Genomic DNA, 18,766 nt, shown 5'->3' with positions numbered 1-18,766 from the left:
GGAGACAGAGGTTTTTGTTTGTATTTAGTTTTGTTGTTTTTTTTCCTTCCCATTGTTTGCTTGGAATCTCAGTACTAGGAAAACCATGGAATGTCCCCAAAGATAACCTAACGTGAGAACATCTAGTCAAGCAAAGAATAAGAAAAGAGAGACAGGCCTTGCTGTAGCAATGTCTGGTGAGATGGAAGAGAGGCCCGGAGGCCCTACACGGATAATTGGGGGTTGAGGAAGACCCCACCTTATTTCCTGCATTAAAATTTTCTAAAGGATTATTTTAAATGACCTCCTTTAGAGAAGTGAAGGGGGAGTCTTGTCATTAAAACCCAACATTTAAAAAAAATATTATTTTCTAGACTTAAAGAGTGACTTTAGCCATGGAAATGACCCACCTTTGAGTTCATCTGAGGGAGAGAGAGACATGCCCTTTAAAAAATAGAAGTTTCAAATACAGTTCATAAAGCCCTAGGACCTATAGGAATAGTTTTAAGGGTTTTCCCTTAAAATCATGATTAGCCCTGTATTGAAAATTAAGTCAAGCCACCATTGTAAGATTTTCAAGGTAAAGAAATTGATTTCACCCAGGAACCATTGTGTCAAAAAATTTTTGTTAGCTGTTCTCATCTTCACATGAATGTGTGGGGGCTTTGTGCACAGGCATTTAAGGAGCTCCTTTTGCATGCAAGTCTTCTTGATCTACACTCTGTGAAGTCAGAGTCCCAGCCTTAAGGAGCTTATGCTCCTTCTAATTGATTGGAACTTGGTCCTTTTGCAGAAACTGTGTGAAAGCTGGTACTTGGTGGAGGGTTTTCAGGAGGTTGTCTCACTTCACAGTTATTTGGTATCTTCACACTATTAAAAGCAGATTTCTTTCACATAAGCAAAAATGAAAATTCACTGGATCCTGTAAGCTAGAAAAGTCCAGTGGTAAATCTTGCCTAGGTATCTCTAGATCCAGGACTCTAATGCTATTGTCAAGGCCCTGACTCTTCTTCTTCTTCTTTTTTTTTTGGGGTCTTATTTTTATTATTTATTTTCTTTTTATTTTTCCATTACAGTTGACATTCAATATTATATTAAATTCAGGTATACAGCGTAGTGATTAGACATTTATATAATTTATGAAGTACTTCCTTTCTGTACGTCTAGTACCAACCAACTTGACACCATACATAGTTATTACAATATTACGGACTATATTTCCTATGCTGTCTTTCCATCCCCATGACTATTTTTTAATTGCCAATCTGTACTTTTTTAAAAAAAAGTGTCAGGTGTTTTCTTTATTATTTTTTTTTGGTTGTTTTTTTTAAAAATAAATTTCTTTATTTAAATTAGTTTCAAGTATACAGTACCTTAGTTAGACATCTATATAGTTCATAAAACAATCCCCCTAATTGCTCCCTACCTCCCCGGCCCTCCACCTAGCCATCATATTAATGCTAACTGCATTCCCTCTGCCATGCTCCCCATGTCCAACTATCAGCTACTAATTTGTACTTCTTTAACCCTTCAGCCCATTCTTCCAGCCTCCCATCCCCCTTCCCCTCTGTCTATCACCAAATTGTCCACTCTATTTGTGAGTCTGTTTTAGATTAGTTTGTTCTTTTTGTTCTTTAGATACCACATATAAATGAAATCATAAGGTATCTATCCTTCTCTGTCTGACTTATTTCACTCAGTATAATAACTTTTAGGTCCATCCAGGTTGTTGCAAATGGTAGGATTTCATGTTTTCTAACAGCTGAGTAATATTCCATTGTTTATATGAACCATAATTTCTTTATCCAGTTGTCCGTTGATGGGCATTTAGGTTACTTCCATATCTTGGCTATTGTAAATTGTGCTGCCATGAATATTGGAGTGCATAGATCTTTACGAATTATTGTTTTGGTTTTCTTTGGATAGATACCCAAAAGTGCATTTGCTGGGTCAAAAGGTATATCCATTTTTAGTTTTTTGAGGAACCTCCAGACTGTTTTTCATAGTGGCTGTACCAATTCGCAATCTCACCAACAATGTATGAGGGTTCCTTTTTCTCCACATCCTCGCCAACACTTGATAGTTTTTGATTTATTGTTTATTGATGATAACCATTCTGACAGGTGTGAGGTGATATCTCATTGCGGTTTTAATTTGCATTTCTCTGATGGTTAGTGACCTTGAGCATCTTTTCATATGTCTATTAGCCATTTGTATTTCTTCTTTGGAGAAGTATCTGTTCAGATCTTCTGCCCATTTTTTAATTGATTTGCTTGTTTTTTTGTTGTTAGGTTGTATAAGTTCTTTATGTATTTTGGATATTAACCCCTTATTAGATGTATCATTAGCGAATATCTTCTCCCAAACAGTCAGTTGTCTTTTTGTTTTGTTGATGGTTTCCTTTGCTGTACAAAAACTTTTTAGTTTAATGTAGTCCCATTTGTTTATTTTTTCTTTTATTTCCCTTGCTCGAGGAGATATATCTGAAAAGAAATTCCTGTTAGTAGTATCAAAGAGTTTACTGCTTATGTTTTCTTCTAGAAGTATTATGGTTTTGGGTCTTATATTTAAGACGTTAATCCATTTCGAGTCTATTCTTGTATATGGTGTAAGAAGATGGTCCAGCTTCTTGTTTTTGCATGTATCTGTCCAATTTTCCCAGCACCATTTATTGAAGAGACTGTCTTTACCCCATTGTATATTCTTACCTCCTTCGTCATATATTAAGTAAACGTATAGGGCACGGATTTATTTCTGGGCTCTCTATTCTGTTCCATTGATCAATGTATCTGTTTTTATGCCAGTACTGTGCTGTTTTGATTACTGTAGCCTTGTAGTATAGTTTGATATCAGGTAGTGTAATACCTCCAACTTTATTCTTTTTTCTCAAGATTGCCGTGGCTGTTTGGGGTTTTTTTATGGCTCCATATAAATTTTAGGATTGTTTGTTCTAGCTCTCTGAAAAATGCCACTGGTATTTCAATAGGGATTGCATTGAATCTATAGATTGCTTTGAGTAGTATGGCCATTTTAACAATGTTGATTCTTCCTACCTATGAACAGAGTATATGCTTTCATTTATTTATATCTTCTTCAGTTTTTTTTCAATGACTTATAATTTTCTGAAAACAGGTCTTCTACCTTCTTGGTTAATTTGATTCCCAGGTATTTTATAGTTTTTGACGCAATTGTAAATGGGATTGTTTTCTTAATTTCTCTTTCTGAAAGTTCATCAGTGGTGTATAAAAATGCCACTGACTTCTGAATATTTATTTTGTAACCTGCTACTTTACTGAATTCATTGACCAGTTCTAACAATTTTTTGGTGGAATCTTTAGAGTTCTCTCTATATAGTATCATCTCATTGGCAAATAACGAGAGTTTTACTTCTTTTTTTCCAATCTGGATGCCTTTTATTTCTCTGTCTTGTCTTATTGCGGTGGCTAAGACTTCCAATACAATGTTAAAGAGGAGTGGTGAAAGTAGGCATTCTTGTCTTGTTCCTGACTTTAAAGAAAATGCTTTTAGCTTTTCCCCATTGAGTATGATGTTAGCTGTAGGTTTGTAATATATGACCTTTATTATGTTGAGGTATGTTCCCTCTATTCCTACTTTGCTGAGAGTTTTTATCATAAATGGATGCTGGATTTTGTTTAACACTTTTTCTGCATCTATTGATATGATTATATGGTTTTTATCTTTCAATTTGTTAATGTGTTGTATCACATTAATTGATTTGCGGATAGTGAACCAAGTTTGCATCCCAGGAATAAATCCAACTTGATCATGGTGTATGATATTTTTAATGTATTGCTGAATTCAGTTTGCTAATATTTTGTTGAGGATTTTTGCATCAATGTTCATAAGAGATATAGGCCTATAGTTTTCTTTTTTTTGTAATGTCTTTGCCTGGTTTTGGAATCAAAGTAATGGTGGCCTCATAAAAGGAGTTAGGGAGCTTTCCCTCTTCTTGAATTTTTTGGAATAGTTTGAGAAGAATAGGTGATAATTCTTTGAATGTTTGGTAAAATTTGCCTATGAAGCCATCTGGTCCAGGACTTTTCTTTTTTGGGAGGTTTTTGATTACTGATTCTATTTCCTTGGTGGTAATCAGTTGGTTCAGATTTTCTGTTTCTTCTTGACTCAGCCTTGGGAGATTGTAGATTTCTAGAAATATGTCCATTTCTTCCAGATTGTCCAATTTGTTGGTGTATAATTGCTCTTAGTATTTTCTTATGATCCATTGTATTTCTGTGGAGTCCGTGGTTATTTCTCCCCTTTCATTTCTGATTTTATTTATTTGAGTCCTCTTTCTTTTTTCCTTGAGTCTGGCTAAAGATCTGTCAATTTTGTTTATCTTTTCAAAGAACCAACTCTTGTTTTCATTAATCTTTTGTATTGTTTTTCTAGACTCTATTACATTTATTTCTGCTCTGATCTTTTCCTTCCTTCTATTCACTTTGGGCTTTGTTTGCTGTTCTTTTTCTAGTTCTTTTAGTTGGAAAGTTAGATTGTTTATTTGAACTTTTTCTTGTTTCTTGAGGTAGGCCTATATTGCTATGAATTTCCCTCTTAGGACTGCTTTTGCTGTGTCCCATAAATTTTGAGTCATTGTATTTTCATTTTCATTTGTCTCTAGGTATCTTTTGATTTCTTCTTTGATTTCATTAATAACCCATTCGTTGTTTAGTGGCATGTTATTTAACCTGCATGTGTTTGTGTATTTTCCAGTTTTTTCTTGTAGTTGATTTCTAGTTTCATACCACTGTGATCAGAGAAGATGGTTGATATGATTTCAATCTTCTTAAATTTATTGAGACTTTATTTGTGTCTGAACATGTGGTCTGTCCTTGCAAATGTTCCATGTGCACTTCAGAAGAATGTACATTTTGTTGCTTTGGGGTAAAATGCTCTGAAAATATCTATTAAGTCCATCTGTTCTATTGTATCTTTTAGGCCTATTGTTTCCTTGTTGATTCTTTGCCTGGAAGTTCTGTCCATGGGTGTCTATGGGGTATTAAAGTCTCCTATTATGAGTGTATTACTATTGATCTTTCCTTTTATGTCGGTCGATAATTGCTTTATGTATGTAGGTGCGTATGTTGGGTGCGTATATGTTTACTAGCGTTATGTCCTCTTGATTTATCGATCCCTTTATTATTATGTAATGCCCTTTTTTTTATCTCTTATTATAGCCTTTGTTTTAAAGTCTATTTTATCTGATATAAATATTGCTACCCTGGCTTTTTTTTTTCATTTCTGTTTGCGTGAAATATTTTTTTCTATCCTTTTACTTTCTGTCTGTGAGTGTCGTTTGATCTGAAGTAGGTCTCTTGTAGACAGCATATGCAGGGTCTTGTTTTCTTATCCATTTGGTTACTCTATGTCTTTTGATTGGAGCATTTAATCAGTTTACATTTACAGTGATTACTGATAGGTACACCTGTGAATTCCTTAAGCTTTTTTCTGTCTAGGAAGCTCTTTATCTCACCTTCCATTTTAATCGAAAGCCTTGCTGGGTAGAGTATCTGTGGTTGTAGATTCTTCTGGCCTGCAGAGTTTCCACTGAAAAGTCAGCAGACATTCTCATGGGGTACCCTTGTAAGTAACTGGCTTCCTTTCTCTTGCTGCTTTTAAGATTCTTTGTCTTTGAACTTTGGCATTTTAATTATGATGTGTCTTGGTACAGGTCTGTTTGAATTCCTCTTGTTTGGAACTCTTTGTGCTTCCTGAACTTGTATGTCTAATTCCTTTGCCAGGTTAGGGAAATTTTCTGTCATTATTTCTTCAAATAGAGTCTCAATCTCTTACTCTCTCTCTTCTTCTTTAGATACTCCTATGATGCAGATATTTTTATGCTTCATGTACCAGAGGTCTCTTAAACTATCCTCATTTTTTTAAATTCTTTTTTCTTTTTGTTGTTCTGATTGGGTGTATTCGGCTACTTTGTCTTCCAATTCACTGATTCGATCTTCTGCTTTGTCCAATCTTCTATTGAATCCTCCTAGTGTATTCTTCATTTCTGTTATCGTATTCCTCATTTCTGTTTGGTTCTTTTTTATGGTTTCTATGTCCTTTTTTATGCTCTCATTGTGCTCATGCATCCTCCCCATAAGTTCATTGAGCATCCTTATAACCATTATTTTGAACTCTGACTCTGGTAGGTTGCTTACCTCCATTTCATTTAGCTTATTTTCTGGAGTTTTCTCTTGTTTCATTTGTGGCATGTTTCTTTGTTTTCTCATTTTATTGGCCTCTCTGTGTTCTTTTTTATGTGTCAGGAATATTTGTTTCATCTCTTAGCCTTGGCCAGATGGCCTAACGTGGAAGGTGTCTTGTGTGGTCCAGTGGTGCACTCTCCCTGATCCTTTGTGCCAGGAGCTCTGGAGGCGACCTTTGTATGGGTTGTGTGTGATCTTCTGTTGTCACCAAGCCTTTATTGTTGCTAGTAGATCAGCAAGTGGGATTAGTATTCAGGCTGACTAATTGTGGGAATTGGCTGCACCCTCAGGATAAGAGTTGTCGTGTAGGGGCTGATCCCACTGAGTGGGATTTGCCCAAGCAGGCTTGTGTTCTTGTTGCAACCTGACTCTTCCTTTTGATGGACTGTCCGAGACCCATGATGTCCTAGCTTAGTGACTCCAGAGGAGAAATGATCTGAGAATATGGTTGTTATAAAGCTCCAAGGGAAGATTCTTATTGGTTCAGCCTAGAACATGTTTCTATCTCTCACCCAATCACTGGACACAAGGAGCCAGAGCACTCTGGTCACACTTGGTCCTATGCCCAATGGACCATCTTGTGTCAACAGGTAAGCAGGAGTCAGTCCCATCATATCTCATCTCCTATTATTGGACGAAGTAGGAAGGGAGTAGCCAGAGACAGTCATTGGGGCTGACTTATTCCTAGCAGGGCAAGTGGGCCAAGAAGGACCAGATCAAGGAGAACTACATGTGCCTGTGAGTTGGGGAAGGGCCAGGGATGCAGATTCCTGCACAGGTGGTAAGAAAGTGCATCAGACAGGCAGGCTGTTGCCAGAGGGCATGCAGTCCTCCATACTTTCCTTGTGGCTTGGATGTCACTCTGTTACATCATTGCAAGAGTTTCGTCTCATCTATGTGCCTGCATCTTGTCTAGGCCCTGAGGAAGCGAACCACAGAAAGTCTTTGCAAGTGCCAGGTTTGGAGTCAGACCAACCAAAAGCTGAATTCTGACTCTGCCACTTCCTAGCTGTGCAACCTAGGGCTAGTTGTTCAACCCTTTGAGCCTCTGGCTATCATCCGTCAGGTGGACATAATATTAGTATCTGCCTTAAAGTTTTAAATTAGATAATGTATAGAAGTGACTTGGATAGTATTCAGCAAATGGAAAATCCTCCATAAATGCTAACTGTCATCCATAGAATAGGGGTGACTAATTGAAGCTGGTATCTGGTAGGTTTCAGTAAATGCTGGTGTAAATCGAATTGAAACTAAGTGAGGATTTGGCCACAGAGGTTCATGAGGAGGTAGTGCAGGCAGGAGGATAGGTTCAGGGAGTGCTGGGATTCTAGGCAGGCATTGCTGTCGGAGTCCACAGGGGAGCCAAGAGATTTGGTCTCAGGAAGCAGACTGTTTAGCAGCTCTCAAACATTGGGTTATGAGAAGAGCTCATTAGAAAGGCATTCTCACAGGTTCCAATTTGGCGGCTCTGGGATGGCCATCCTTGACGAGTGCCTTGGGATTCAGATGGCCACTCCCTGCAAAACCTCACTGGTTTCTGGGTCTTAAACTCAAATGCTCCCATGGACCAGATTGGTGATGTGGATGAGTGAAGGGAGATGCTGGGAACTGTAGCCAACTGGAGAGCACAAATCCCACCAAAGGGACCACCATACTCAAAGTAGGGGCTCAGTATTGCTGGATCTTCTAGTTTTTCAGGAGAAGCTGAAAATCTGGACTTGAAAGGGGGAATTTCCCAATTCATAAGTGCTGGGAAAAGAATTAGATTTTCTGAAAACATTAAATAGCCAAATAAAACATGTCTGAAGGCCAAAAAAGCTGCCATTTGGAGCCCTCAGTCTAGGGCAATTGTTCTCACCCGGGTGATTTTGCCCCCAGGGACATTTGGATATGTCTGGACATTTGGACATGTCTGGAGATAATTTTCATTGTCACAACTTGGGGTGGCTGTGGAGAATGCTAGTGGCATCTAGTGCCCAGGCCCCTCCCCCGCCATCAAAGTGTTATCTGACTCTTAGGGGTGTTTAATTGGTATTAGCTGTGGGCAAAAGAAAGAGGCAGGCTGGGGCTACCTGACCTGATTTACAGACTTTTTTGGGGGTCAGACAGACAGTGCTTTACCCTTTCAACCCCAAAGAATCATGGCTGCCATGGCTAATCCCTCCTTGGCCCAGTGTAATCATTTCCCACAGTCCACACACTTCCTGTGCATGAAGGAAGCAGCCTGCCCTCACCATCCCCCAACCCACCCACCTCTGCAGGCATGAAAGTCATGCAAGAAATGCAGACAGAGAGTGCTAATACATTGCCACTTGGGTCCTCAAGGGCTGGGTGTGATGGTCTGCTAGAGATTATCAGGGTTTTGGCCTCCTGTTCCTGGTGGAATGTTTGGTTTGGGTTCTTCATTCAGTAGTTTCTGGAACTGTAGTTGAGAATATTTCTCTTCCTGACCAACTCCAACCATAAAAAAATAAAATGCCTTGAGTCAGTCCTGTGCAGTTCAGTAACTATTTGCTGAGCACTGACTCTGCGGTGGGCCTCATGCTTGGTGCTGAGGGGGAAATGAGCAGAGACTCAGGCAGGTTCCATCTGGTAACTTACTGTGCCTTTGAGGACACACGAACCAGACCTGCAGCCCCTCCGTATCCAGTCCACCCTCTGCTCACCACCATCTTCATCTTCCTGAAGAAGCACAGCTCTGATCATCATACTGTCCTGCTCAAAAACTTTCAGAAGTTTCCAGTTTCACTCTGAATGAAGCCTGTACTCTATTAGCTTCTGTGGCCAGGCCCAGCCTCCATTCTAAGCTTATCTTCTGCTCTTCTGTTGCTGTGCCTCTCTCTTTGTAAACCAAACTTTTACCTATTCCCACCCAGTCTTTGTGCCTTTGCTCAGGCAGGGCCGTCTGCCTAGAATGCTGCCTCTGTCCAACCATACAAGGTGAGATGGCTCTGGTCCCTCCATGCTCTTCATTACTATATACCACATCATCTCATCTTTCACTGTTTTGTGGCCCTGTCCACCTCCCGCCTTAGAAGTATTTAGTTCCTGACTCTCAATCCCACCAAACTGGGAGATTCTTAAGGGAAGAGTTAATAAAAAAATTCAACTTGTATTCTATTTTCTGGGAAACTTTCTAGCCTTGTCCCTGGTATCCAGTAGGTGTCAGTTCAGCCTGCACTTCTGTTTCCCAAGCTCTTCATTGATGCCAAGTGCTGCCATATGTGTTATCTCTTTTCATTGTCATAGGGACTCCATGATACCTGTGACATCATCCCATTTTTATAAATAAGGAAACTAACGTTTAGAGGACTTGTCACTTCATTCATTCATAGATTCATTCTACTAACATATTTAATGAGTAACCACTATGTGACAGGCTCTGTGGCATTGCAGGGAGGAGAGGGGAAGCAAACGTGTAGATTGGCTACCCCACATACTCTGACACCTGACTTTAGCATCTAGCAGAATGATTAGGGAGCATTCTTGGGATCTGCACCTTGACAGGGAGGGGAAAGGAGCAGCTGAAGTCAAGCCACAATGCAGGCAGCCTTACTGAAAGTCTTAGCCAGCCCTACGGGGAGTTCTACAGACAGAGCCACCCTTTAGAACTGTCCAGGTTGGATGGGAGAGGCAGGTCTCTATGCCCCACACAGACCCATCTTTGGATGAGGTATCAGTCTTTGGAAGGTATGTCACCTTGTCCTCTCAGGCCATCCCTGAAGGGTGCTCTTGGCTAGAGGCTGTCTGCTGCCAGCCCTCCCAGCAACTGGAGAAGCTTAACATCTACCACAGAAAAAGTCTCTTTGATCTCATGGGATTTACATTTAAGTGTTGGAACAAATGACAAATGAATGAACAGATAAACAAGCAAGATCATTACACTTTCTTTTATAAATAACGAGTGTTTATTTTACAGATGAGGAAGCTGAGGTGTGGGTAGTTGAAATAGCTTAGTGGCTGTGGCTCCAAAATCCAGCCCTTTCTACTGTCTAGCCAGGCCTGCGCTAGTTACCTGGATCCTTAAAAGTCAAGCTGAAGAGCTGGATCTCGATCCTGTAGGGATTGAGGAGGCTTTAGAAGGACACTGGGAAATACATTTCTAGGAAATTACACTGGCATGGGCATGCAGAATCGGAGACAAGAGTCAGGGACTTTGTTAAGGGACAGCTTCAGTAATCTGGGTCCTGCAGTGATGACATGCCTGTTCTGGGACTGGAGGTGATAAATCTGTCTTTTAGGATGCTTTTTGGCTGCAAATGACAACCCCAGCTTAAAGTGGCTTAACAGATATAACCACAAAAGTTGAAGTTCACTGGAAGGAAGGCTGGTCTCTGCCTTTCATCTGATGGTCATGCTTGAGGCTGAGGGAGCTGAAAGGGAGAACAGGATGACTCAGCTGTCAGGTAGCAGAGATCAAGACTCCCATTTTCAGTATGGAAATTTCACATGATGATCCAGGCAGACAGGGTGAGTATTTACAGTAGTAGTAGTAGTAGTAGTAGTAATAATAATAATAATAATAATAATAATAATAATAATAATAATAAATACATACATACATACATACATAAAGTAACAGAATCTTAGATTCTTCAGGCTAGATGGAACCTGAAGAGAATTTGTTTTCTGCATCATATCTCTCAATATACTAAACATGTAAGTCACTGGTGATCACAGAAAAAGGATTGAGGTCAAATAAACTGCACATGACAGCTCCCCCACCCCGCTTTATAAAGTCCATGCGTATGAGGGTATAACAACCTATGAAACATTCTGCATTAAGAAAAGCCATCTCACTTTATTTAACTAGCTTTCTCCAAAGGTATTTGGTCACAGAAGCCCCTGCCTCTTTTTAGTGTGGCACTTAGCAGTGACCTCCAGACAATGCTTTGGAAAGTATTTCTTTAAGTTTTTATTTCATAGATGCGGTAACTGAGTCTTTACGGCCACATGGCCAGTTGGTGACACAGAGGAGGTGAGGACCTCAATTTCCTGCCAGTGATCCAGAGGGCTATCTGTTTACCTGAGCTGCTCATGATGAATTGAGATGTTAGATCATTATTTCTCAAACTGTATTATATGGAACCCCACTCTCAGGAGATATTAATGAGTAATGAACTAGAGACATATGTTCTGGTCACATCAGTGTATGATACACAGAATTAAAGAAAGATGAACAGGTTGATTGGCTGTGGGATTTCTCAGAAGCGATATGACGATATCTCTGAGAATCACCAAGGTAGGGAGGTGATATGTGGGGTTCCCCAACATATAGGCTGGGGAAGGATTTATTTCATAGACATGAGCTGAGGAATTCAAGTCTAGATCAATGAGATTTATCTTGACTTCTGCTCCCCTTCCCACCCCGCACCAGGCATTCCTGCCCTTTTTGTGTTGAAAAGGAAATTGGTCTGTGCAAGCAGCCACCTTCTGACATTTGTTCTTCCACATTTCAGAGCAAGGAGATTGGCCTGCAGATGCATGAGGAGCTCCTGAAGGTCACCAATGAACTCTACACGGTAAGTCTTGCTGAGCTGCTGCTGCTGCTGTTTGAGATTAGGTCCCCTTTCTTCAGTGGCCAGGGCTAGAGGGAGGCTAACCAGAGGTCTAGGAAGGCCCTGGGCCTTTTTGCTGTGTTGTGTGCCTGAGTGACAGTGGGTCATCACGGTGGGATTGACTTGTGACCCCAGCTTCTTATTCTGTACATCAGGGTGGGACCTTGGGCATGTTTAGTTTGTAAAAGTTCATGAGAGATTCAGACGACCTGCTAGCTGTGGGAATGTGTTACTTACCAAAGCAGAAGACACAAAGTTGGGGTGGAGGGAACACAACCACAATTGCTTCTGAGTAAGAAGTGTGTGTTAGGAAGTCAGGTAAGACATACAGAAGTCGAGGCCCGCTCCTTGCTGAGTGTGGGAACTTAGGCAGGCACATAGCTCATCTGGTCTCAGTATTCTCATCTGAAAAATGGAGCATCGTTCAGGGGATTACATGAAGTGATGGGGGGGGTGAGCATGACTTGTCATCTCCAGGGAATAATTTCAGAACATCACAATTTGGCCGAGAGCTGACCTTGCTACCTGCTTGGAGGTAAGATCTAACTGAACTTGGGATGGCTATTGGAGTCCACGAAGGTGAGTAAATGGGGAACATAAGATAAGCACACTGGTTATGGTGCAGAAATGTACTTGGTAAGTGGTGCAGCGGGATTTCCAACCCCAATCTGTCTGTAATCAGTTTGCTCTGCGGGGATCCCAGGTTGCCTCTCCTGCTGAGAATTCCCCTTCTCTTCCTCTCTTCCCCTCTGCTTCTTGGATTCTTATCCATCCAAAGGTACCAAACTCAAAACTCACCCTTGCACAGAAGCCCACATGGAGCCATCACTTTTCTGAACCCTCAATTAATCTCTCATGCATACACACACTATCCTTTCATTTTTTTCACTCAACAAATATGTACTGATCACCAGCCACATGCCAGCACTGCTGGAGGTTCTGGGCACACTGTGGAGAACATGGCTCTGGCCCCACAGGACTCGCGGTCCAGGCACTGACCGTCCCAGGCCATGTATCCAGCACATACTGTGCTCTGTCTTGGGCTGCTGTATCATCCGTTCACATACTTTACTGTCTCCCTGCCCAGATTCTAAACTCCACATAGGCAAAACCAGTTTCTTTCATTTATTCATGTATCCCTCCATCCCTCATCTGTTTCAACAAGCACCCTGGGAACACCAGGGATGTACAAGACACTTCAAAGACTAACACTTGAAGTGTTCACAGCCTGCCACTGTGCCTCTTGCAGCACCGGGTCCACAGCAGGCAGCTCCACATGCTTGAATTTAAATGAATTTTCGGGGCAACTACCAAAGACTCTGTGCAGTCAACAAATTACATTGGTGGTGGGGGAGGGATGTTGTCGGCACCCCGGTGCTCATTCCTCCGCAACAAGCAGCACCTCCAGTATAGTCACCAGATCAGAGGCTATAGAACTGCATCTCCTTCATTTTATTCTATTCCATTCCTTACTTTTTCTCCTTCCTTCCTCTCTCTCTTCCTTTCCTTCTTCCTTCTTTCCGTCCGTCCGTCCATCCACCCACCCACCCATCTTTGGGAATCAGCCTCTCTCCTTCTTTTAGTTTTGTTTCTCTCTGTGTGGTTTTCAGGATCAGGCAGCCTTCCTCTATGTGGTGACAAAGATGGCCTCCTCCTCACCCCCAACTGCAAACTCACTTCCTACCAGCTTAGTGCACCCTAGTGGAAAGAGAAAATGCCCTTCCTCATGTTTCCAGCAAAGCCCAGGGCTGTCTGTGATTGGCCTGGCTGGGATCATGAGATCCAATCTCTGTGGCCAGATTAACATGTTACTATTTGGCCAGGCCTGGGCCTCATGCCCACCCTCAGAATTGGAGAATGGTATCAGTTTCCCAGGAACCATGTGGACTGAGAATGGGGAGGGGAATTTTGCAGATTTCCTCAAAGAAAATCAGGAAGCTATTTCAGAAGAGGGAGGACTAGATGATCCTGAGCAGAGAAAAACAGCAGATGTCTACTGAGCGGGAGTAGCTGAGGGAGGACAAGGAAGTGGCTTCATTGGCTAGTGCTCAAACAAACCCCCGCTTCTCAAACCGGTTTGGCTCCTGCTCTTTCTGGGCTTAATGCTCGTATATCTCCCTTTTACTGGAATACTTTACCCCCACCCCATGCCCTGTTGACCTACCTACTCTTTTTCAAGGTTCAGTTTAGATGTCACTTCCTCCAGGAAGCCTTTCTTTTGTGCCCTGTCCCCTCATCATAGCACTTATCACACCATGTAATAATCGTTTATATAATTGTCTGTGTCCCTACTAGACTGTATATTCGATGAGACCTTGTCTTCTACACTGTAGTATTTCCTATTACAGTATCTAGCACATAATGACCATTTTGATAGAAATTTAATGATTGAAAGTAGAGCTGTCTCCCACCCACAACTATATTTAGTAGGTCAAAGGCAGTAGAACTGTACTTCCCCTATTTTACTCTCCCCTTCCCCTCCCCTTCTATTCACCCATCCATTTACCCTCTCACCCACCTATTTATCCATCTAGCTAGCCAGCTGTTTTTCATTCATTCATACTGACATATACTGATACTTGTTGGTTACCAGTCTCTGCTCTGAGGCAGGGAATATGATCGTGAACAAGGTCCTGGCCCTCAAGGACTTTGCAATCTAGTTGGGGTGAGACTGTTTATAAACATGCAAAATGAATAAATAAGATAGCGATTGTAAGTTCTACGGAGAACATAGACCACACAGAGTGTGGGTGGTCAGACTGAAATTTAAGGATTTCTCTTTTCTATCAAGGCTATCTTTGGCATGCATTGGCTTAGAGTCTCACCCCCGCACGACTGTGGGATGGCCCAGGAATGGACTGCACTGAGAACCTATTTTCTAACAACCGATTCTTATCCTGCCCCAGCATGTCCCTTTATTGATGCTGTCAAGAAGTTCCTCGGTGAACCTCTGCATCCATCTCTGCTTCCTTCCCAGCTCAACGCTACTGTCAGCCAGTTACTTTACAGTTGCAATTTATGGAGCACCTTCCTATCTACCTCCCATATGGTCTTCACTAGACAGCACAGAGAGGACAAGCCTCTGCCAGTCACCCAGCAAGTAGTGGGAGTGTTGAGTCTCACAACCAGGTGTCCTTGGTCCCTGTCGGGTAGAGGATCCTTTCATCCCTATTTTGTGGTTTCCTCATCTGTAAAGCAAGGACCACATGGTGTCTACCTCATAGAGTTTTTGTGAAAATTAAATGAATTACTATATGTAAAACTAAGTGCTCAGTAAACGTGAGTTGCCGTCATTGCTGTTATCATTATCACACTGCCTCCCAGAAGTGGGGTAAGGATTAACTGAAATATTCTGGGGATAATATAAAGAGAGGTTACAGACTCTGAAGTAACAGATAAATTTAAATACTTAACACATCCTGGACTGGCAACACATTGTAGACTGACAATATTGAGCAGATTGTTTTGGTTATTTAACTATGGGCCTTTCATGCTGAATCCAATGATTCAGGCAATTAAATGAAGGAAATATCTAGAGGATTTGGGGTATAGATAGTTAGCTCATTTCAGAGTGGTCCCCAGCTTTTGGACTTAAGTCACGTTGGATGATCTAGTTCATTGATATTCTTGGGGCCAGGAATTACCAATTGGATCACATAGTACTTGGCCCCAGAGTCGTCAGGGGCATGGTCTCGAAACGCGGGATTTTTGGAATGCATTTCGGAGACTGCAGTGGGAAGTTTGGCTTGTGGAAGAGCAGAAAGAGTGCTCTGTCATTCAAGAAGAGTAGGAAACTAGGCAAAGGAAAATGTGAGAGGCTAAGAATACCCAGCTGGGATGCTGACCTTGAGCGAGTAGATGGATACATGCATGGATGATTAGATAGGAAGGTCTAGCCGAAAATAGAAATGCTCTCTCTTTTTCTGAACTACCCAATATAGATTAGTGGTGAGATAAGCAGATCTCAGCAGCTGAAGTGGAAAGAAATGGATGCAGCAGGAATGATTGAGCACAGAAAACGGAGCCATCCAGAAATGTCCACCACTAGCAGCATGGTGGAGAAGCAAAGAAACCAGTGGTGTCCGCGACTGTGGCGGGATAGAGGAAAGTTTCATGAATGAGAAAGGCAGGGGGGTCCTGGAGACAGACTTTAGCAGCCATCCCCAACTCTTAGCCGCCTTATGTTCCTGGAGCCATGGCATAAAGAAGATGGTTGAAAATAGGCAACTGCTTTGGTTATGCATAAGCATGCAGTACTTCCTTTTGGCCACGAGATGTCGAGAATGTATCAATCCAGCACACTTTCTGGTCCCTTGAGTTTGTAAAATAAGCCTCGTGGAAATGACAAAAGGATTGGATGACATCAGCAAGAAGGGCTTCTCTAGAAGTTTTAGGACAACTGCAAATGAGCAAAAATTGGGCGAAATGCGGAAAACAGTTCTTTCCACCAAGACCTACAAAGAAAAATTGATTGCATTTTTTATTCATTTATTATTTTGCAATTTCAGGAGGTTTTCAGTATGAGAGAAGGAGGGAGAAACATGGTATAGAATAATTTTTTTTTGACAATATTCGATGTTCTCTAGAGTTTGTTAACATTTTCCTGAAGTCAAATGACTTCCAAGTTCTCAAATTCTCAGCCCAGACATGGAGGAGGATGATGGTGGCGATGGTAGCAGTTAATGCCTACATGGCTCTTACCAGCAGGTGTTGTTCTCAGCACTTTACAAAAGTTAATTCATTTATTCCTCACAACAAACCTATGATGTATGTGCCATTATTCCCATTTTACAGATGAGGAAGGAGAGGTCAGAGAGGTTATGACTTGCCCCAGGTCACACAACTGGTAAATGGCAGCATCAGGATTCAGCCCAGACATTTGTACCCAGAGTCCATATTCTTACCTACCATGTTCTACAATAGATGGTGCCCCCAATGACTCCTGATCTCTGGCGAACAGAACTTTCTGGACAACAGATCGATATGTGATTTAAGGATAAGAGTCACAGAAGAATTCCTCATTCTAATAAACTCACTTCACAGAACTTAATGAGAATGAATGAGGTTATAATGTTGGCCGGTATTTCATTGCAAGTTCCTTGATTTTAGAGGTCCTTGTTAGGCAGGGACATAGCTCTATTAGCTGTTGTAATTATCCAAACAACAAAAGAAAATGAACAAGGTTCAGGAGCCATGGATTCCAGAAATTTCTTGTGTTTCTTAGCATAGAAAGATGATCACAACCTTGATATTGCAAAGGAAAAGTATGCTTCCAGTTGGGGACCAGGAGACAGGAGACTGTTGGTATGGGACAGCCCACTTTGCTCTAAGGCTGCCAAGAGTATTCACATCTGCCGAGAAAATTGTCATCAATTAAGGAAACAGTATGATGTGGTAGAGAAAGTGGTGGATTAAAAGTCAGAAACCAGATTTCTAAATTTGGCTATATACTTACCATATGACTCTTTATTCTACTGCTAGGTATTTATCGAAGAGAAACGAAAACATATATCCATACAAAGAATTGTACATGAACATTCCTAGCAGCTTTACAAAACTGTAAACAACTCAAATAACTATCAACATATGAATAGATAAGCAAGTTGTTGTATAGCCATACAAGGGAATACTACTCAGAAATTTAAAAAGAACTTCTGATACATACAACAACATGAGAGAATCTTTAAAAAATTGTGCTGAGTGAAAGAGGGCAGACGCTAAAGATTTTATACTCTATGATTCCATGTATATGAAGAATACACAAAATCAATCTACAGTAACAGAAAGCAAATCAATGATTGCCTGGGGCTGGGGTGTAGGGAATGGGGATCAATGGCAGAGGGACAGGAGGGGTCTTTTTGGTGTGATGGAAGTGCTCTGTATCTTGATTGTGGAATTGGCCACATGGACGTAAAGTCTGGAGACTGTGCTGATAATACTGTATGATCTTGCTTGAGTCACTTTGCTCTTTTGGGCCTCAGTGTCTCTATTTGTAAAATTTGGTGGTTAGATTAGATGACACCTAGGACTTCCTCTGATTCAAAAATTCCCTTGTTATAACAATATCCAACTTTTATTATGGAATAAGAGTAGCCAAGTACAATTTGCTTTATGGGATTTCATTTTATAGCCAAGGATGAATTTATTTCAGAGAGCATAGAAATTTATTAAGTTACCAAATAATACTCCTTTCAGGGAAAGAGACATTTGCAGACCAATTTTACTTGAGGAAACAGCTGAGAAAACTAGTTGTATGTGAGTAAGAAGGATGGTCCCATGGAAGCCCCATGAGTACATAAAGAGGGGCTTTCCCAATGATACTGGGGGAAGGGGAGAGGGACACAAGTGTCATGGTTGGCAGGCTTAGAGAGCACAGCTGAGAAGGACCACATTTGCCTTATCACCTCTAAGACCCCTAAATGCTTGGCGGCTGTGGTTGTCCTTTAAAATTTCCTCTTTACTGCTCCATTCCTGGCACTTAGTAAGAACCTAATGATGGCAATGACAAAAATGATGATGAGTTTGTACAAAAGCAAAGAGCCATGGGAGCTCAGAGTATATTGTAGGAAGAGAGAGGGCTGAGCAGACTGGAGCTCAGAACTTGGGAGGGGACTGGGAGCACTAAGGCCGCCCACTCTGGGCCCCGCCAGGCTGCCGACTCCCTTACTTGTGTGTCCCCAGGTCATGAAAACCTACCACATGTACCACGCGGAGAGCATCAGTGCGGAGAGCAAGCTGAAGGAGGCTGAGAAGCAGGAGGAGAAGCAGTTCAACAAGGCTGGAGAGCTCAGCATGAACCTGCTTCGGCACGAGGACCGGCCCCAGCGCCGCAGCTCTGTGAAAAAGATTGAGAAGATGAAGGAGAAGGCGAGTGAGGACCCAGGCTGGGGCAGGAAGGGGAGAGCTGTGCTTCCCAACAGCCTCGGTTTCCCCCTTTGTATTCTAGGGCCATGAGGGTAGAACAGTGCTGCCAGCATCTGCTCTCTTAGAGGCCAGTGTCATGGAGGA

The 18,766-nt window shown here is 41.6% G+C and overlaps 1 protein-coding gene across 5 annotated transcripts in view; it reads left to right on the top strand.

The window, feature by feature from the left end:
- The window catches only part of SRGAP3 (SLIT-ROBO Rho GTPase activating protein 3), a 239,674-nt gene that overhangs the window by 143,479 nt on the left and 77,429 nt on the right, over positions 1–18,766 (top strand). For all 5 annotated transcript variants that reach the window (XR_005658157.1, XM_039886636.1, XM_039886638.1 and 2 more), the window contains 2 exons: positions 11,660–11,722; positions 18,440–18,625. Coding sequence is in view for 4 of the 5 variants with exons in the window: in XM_039886636.1 (XP_039742570.1) it covers positions 11,660–11,722; positions 18,440–18,625 (249 nt within the window). In the remaining variant the exon portion in view is untranslated. The remainder of the gene's footprint in view (positions 1–11,659; positions 11,723–18,439; positions 18,626–18,766) is intronic.

This window comes from Pteropus medius, unplaced genomic scaffold (assembly GCF_902729225.1).
Source record: "Pteropus medius unplaced genomic scaffold, Ma_sr-lr_union100, whole genome shotgun sequence".
NCBI classification, from domain to species: domain Eukaryota; kingdom Metazoa; phylum Chordata; class Mammalia; order Chiroptera; family Pteropodidae; genus Pteropus; species Pteropus medius.
This window is presented reverse-complemented; position numbering and strand designations above follow the sequence as displayed.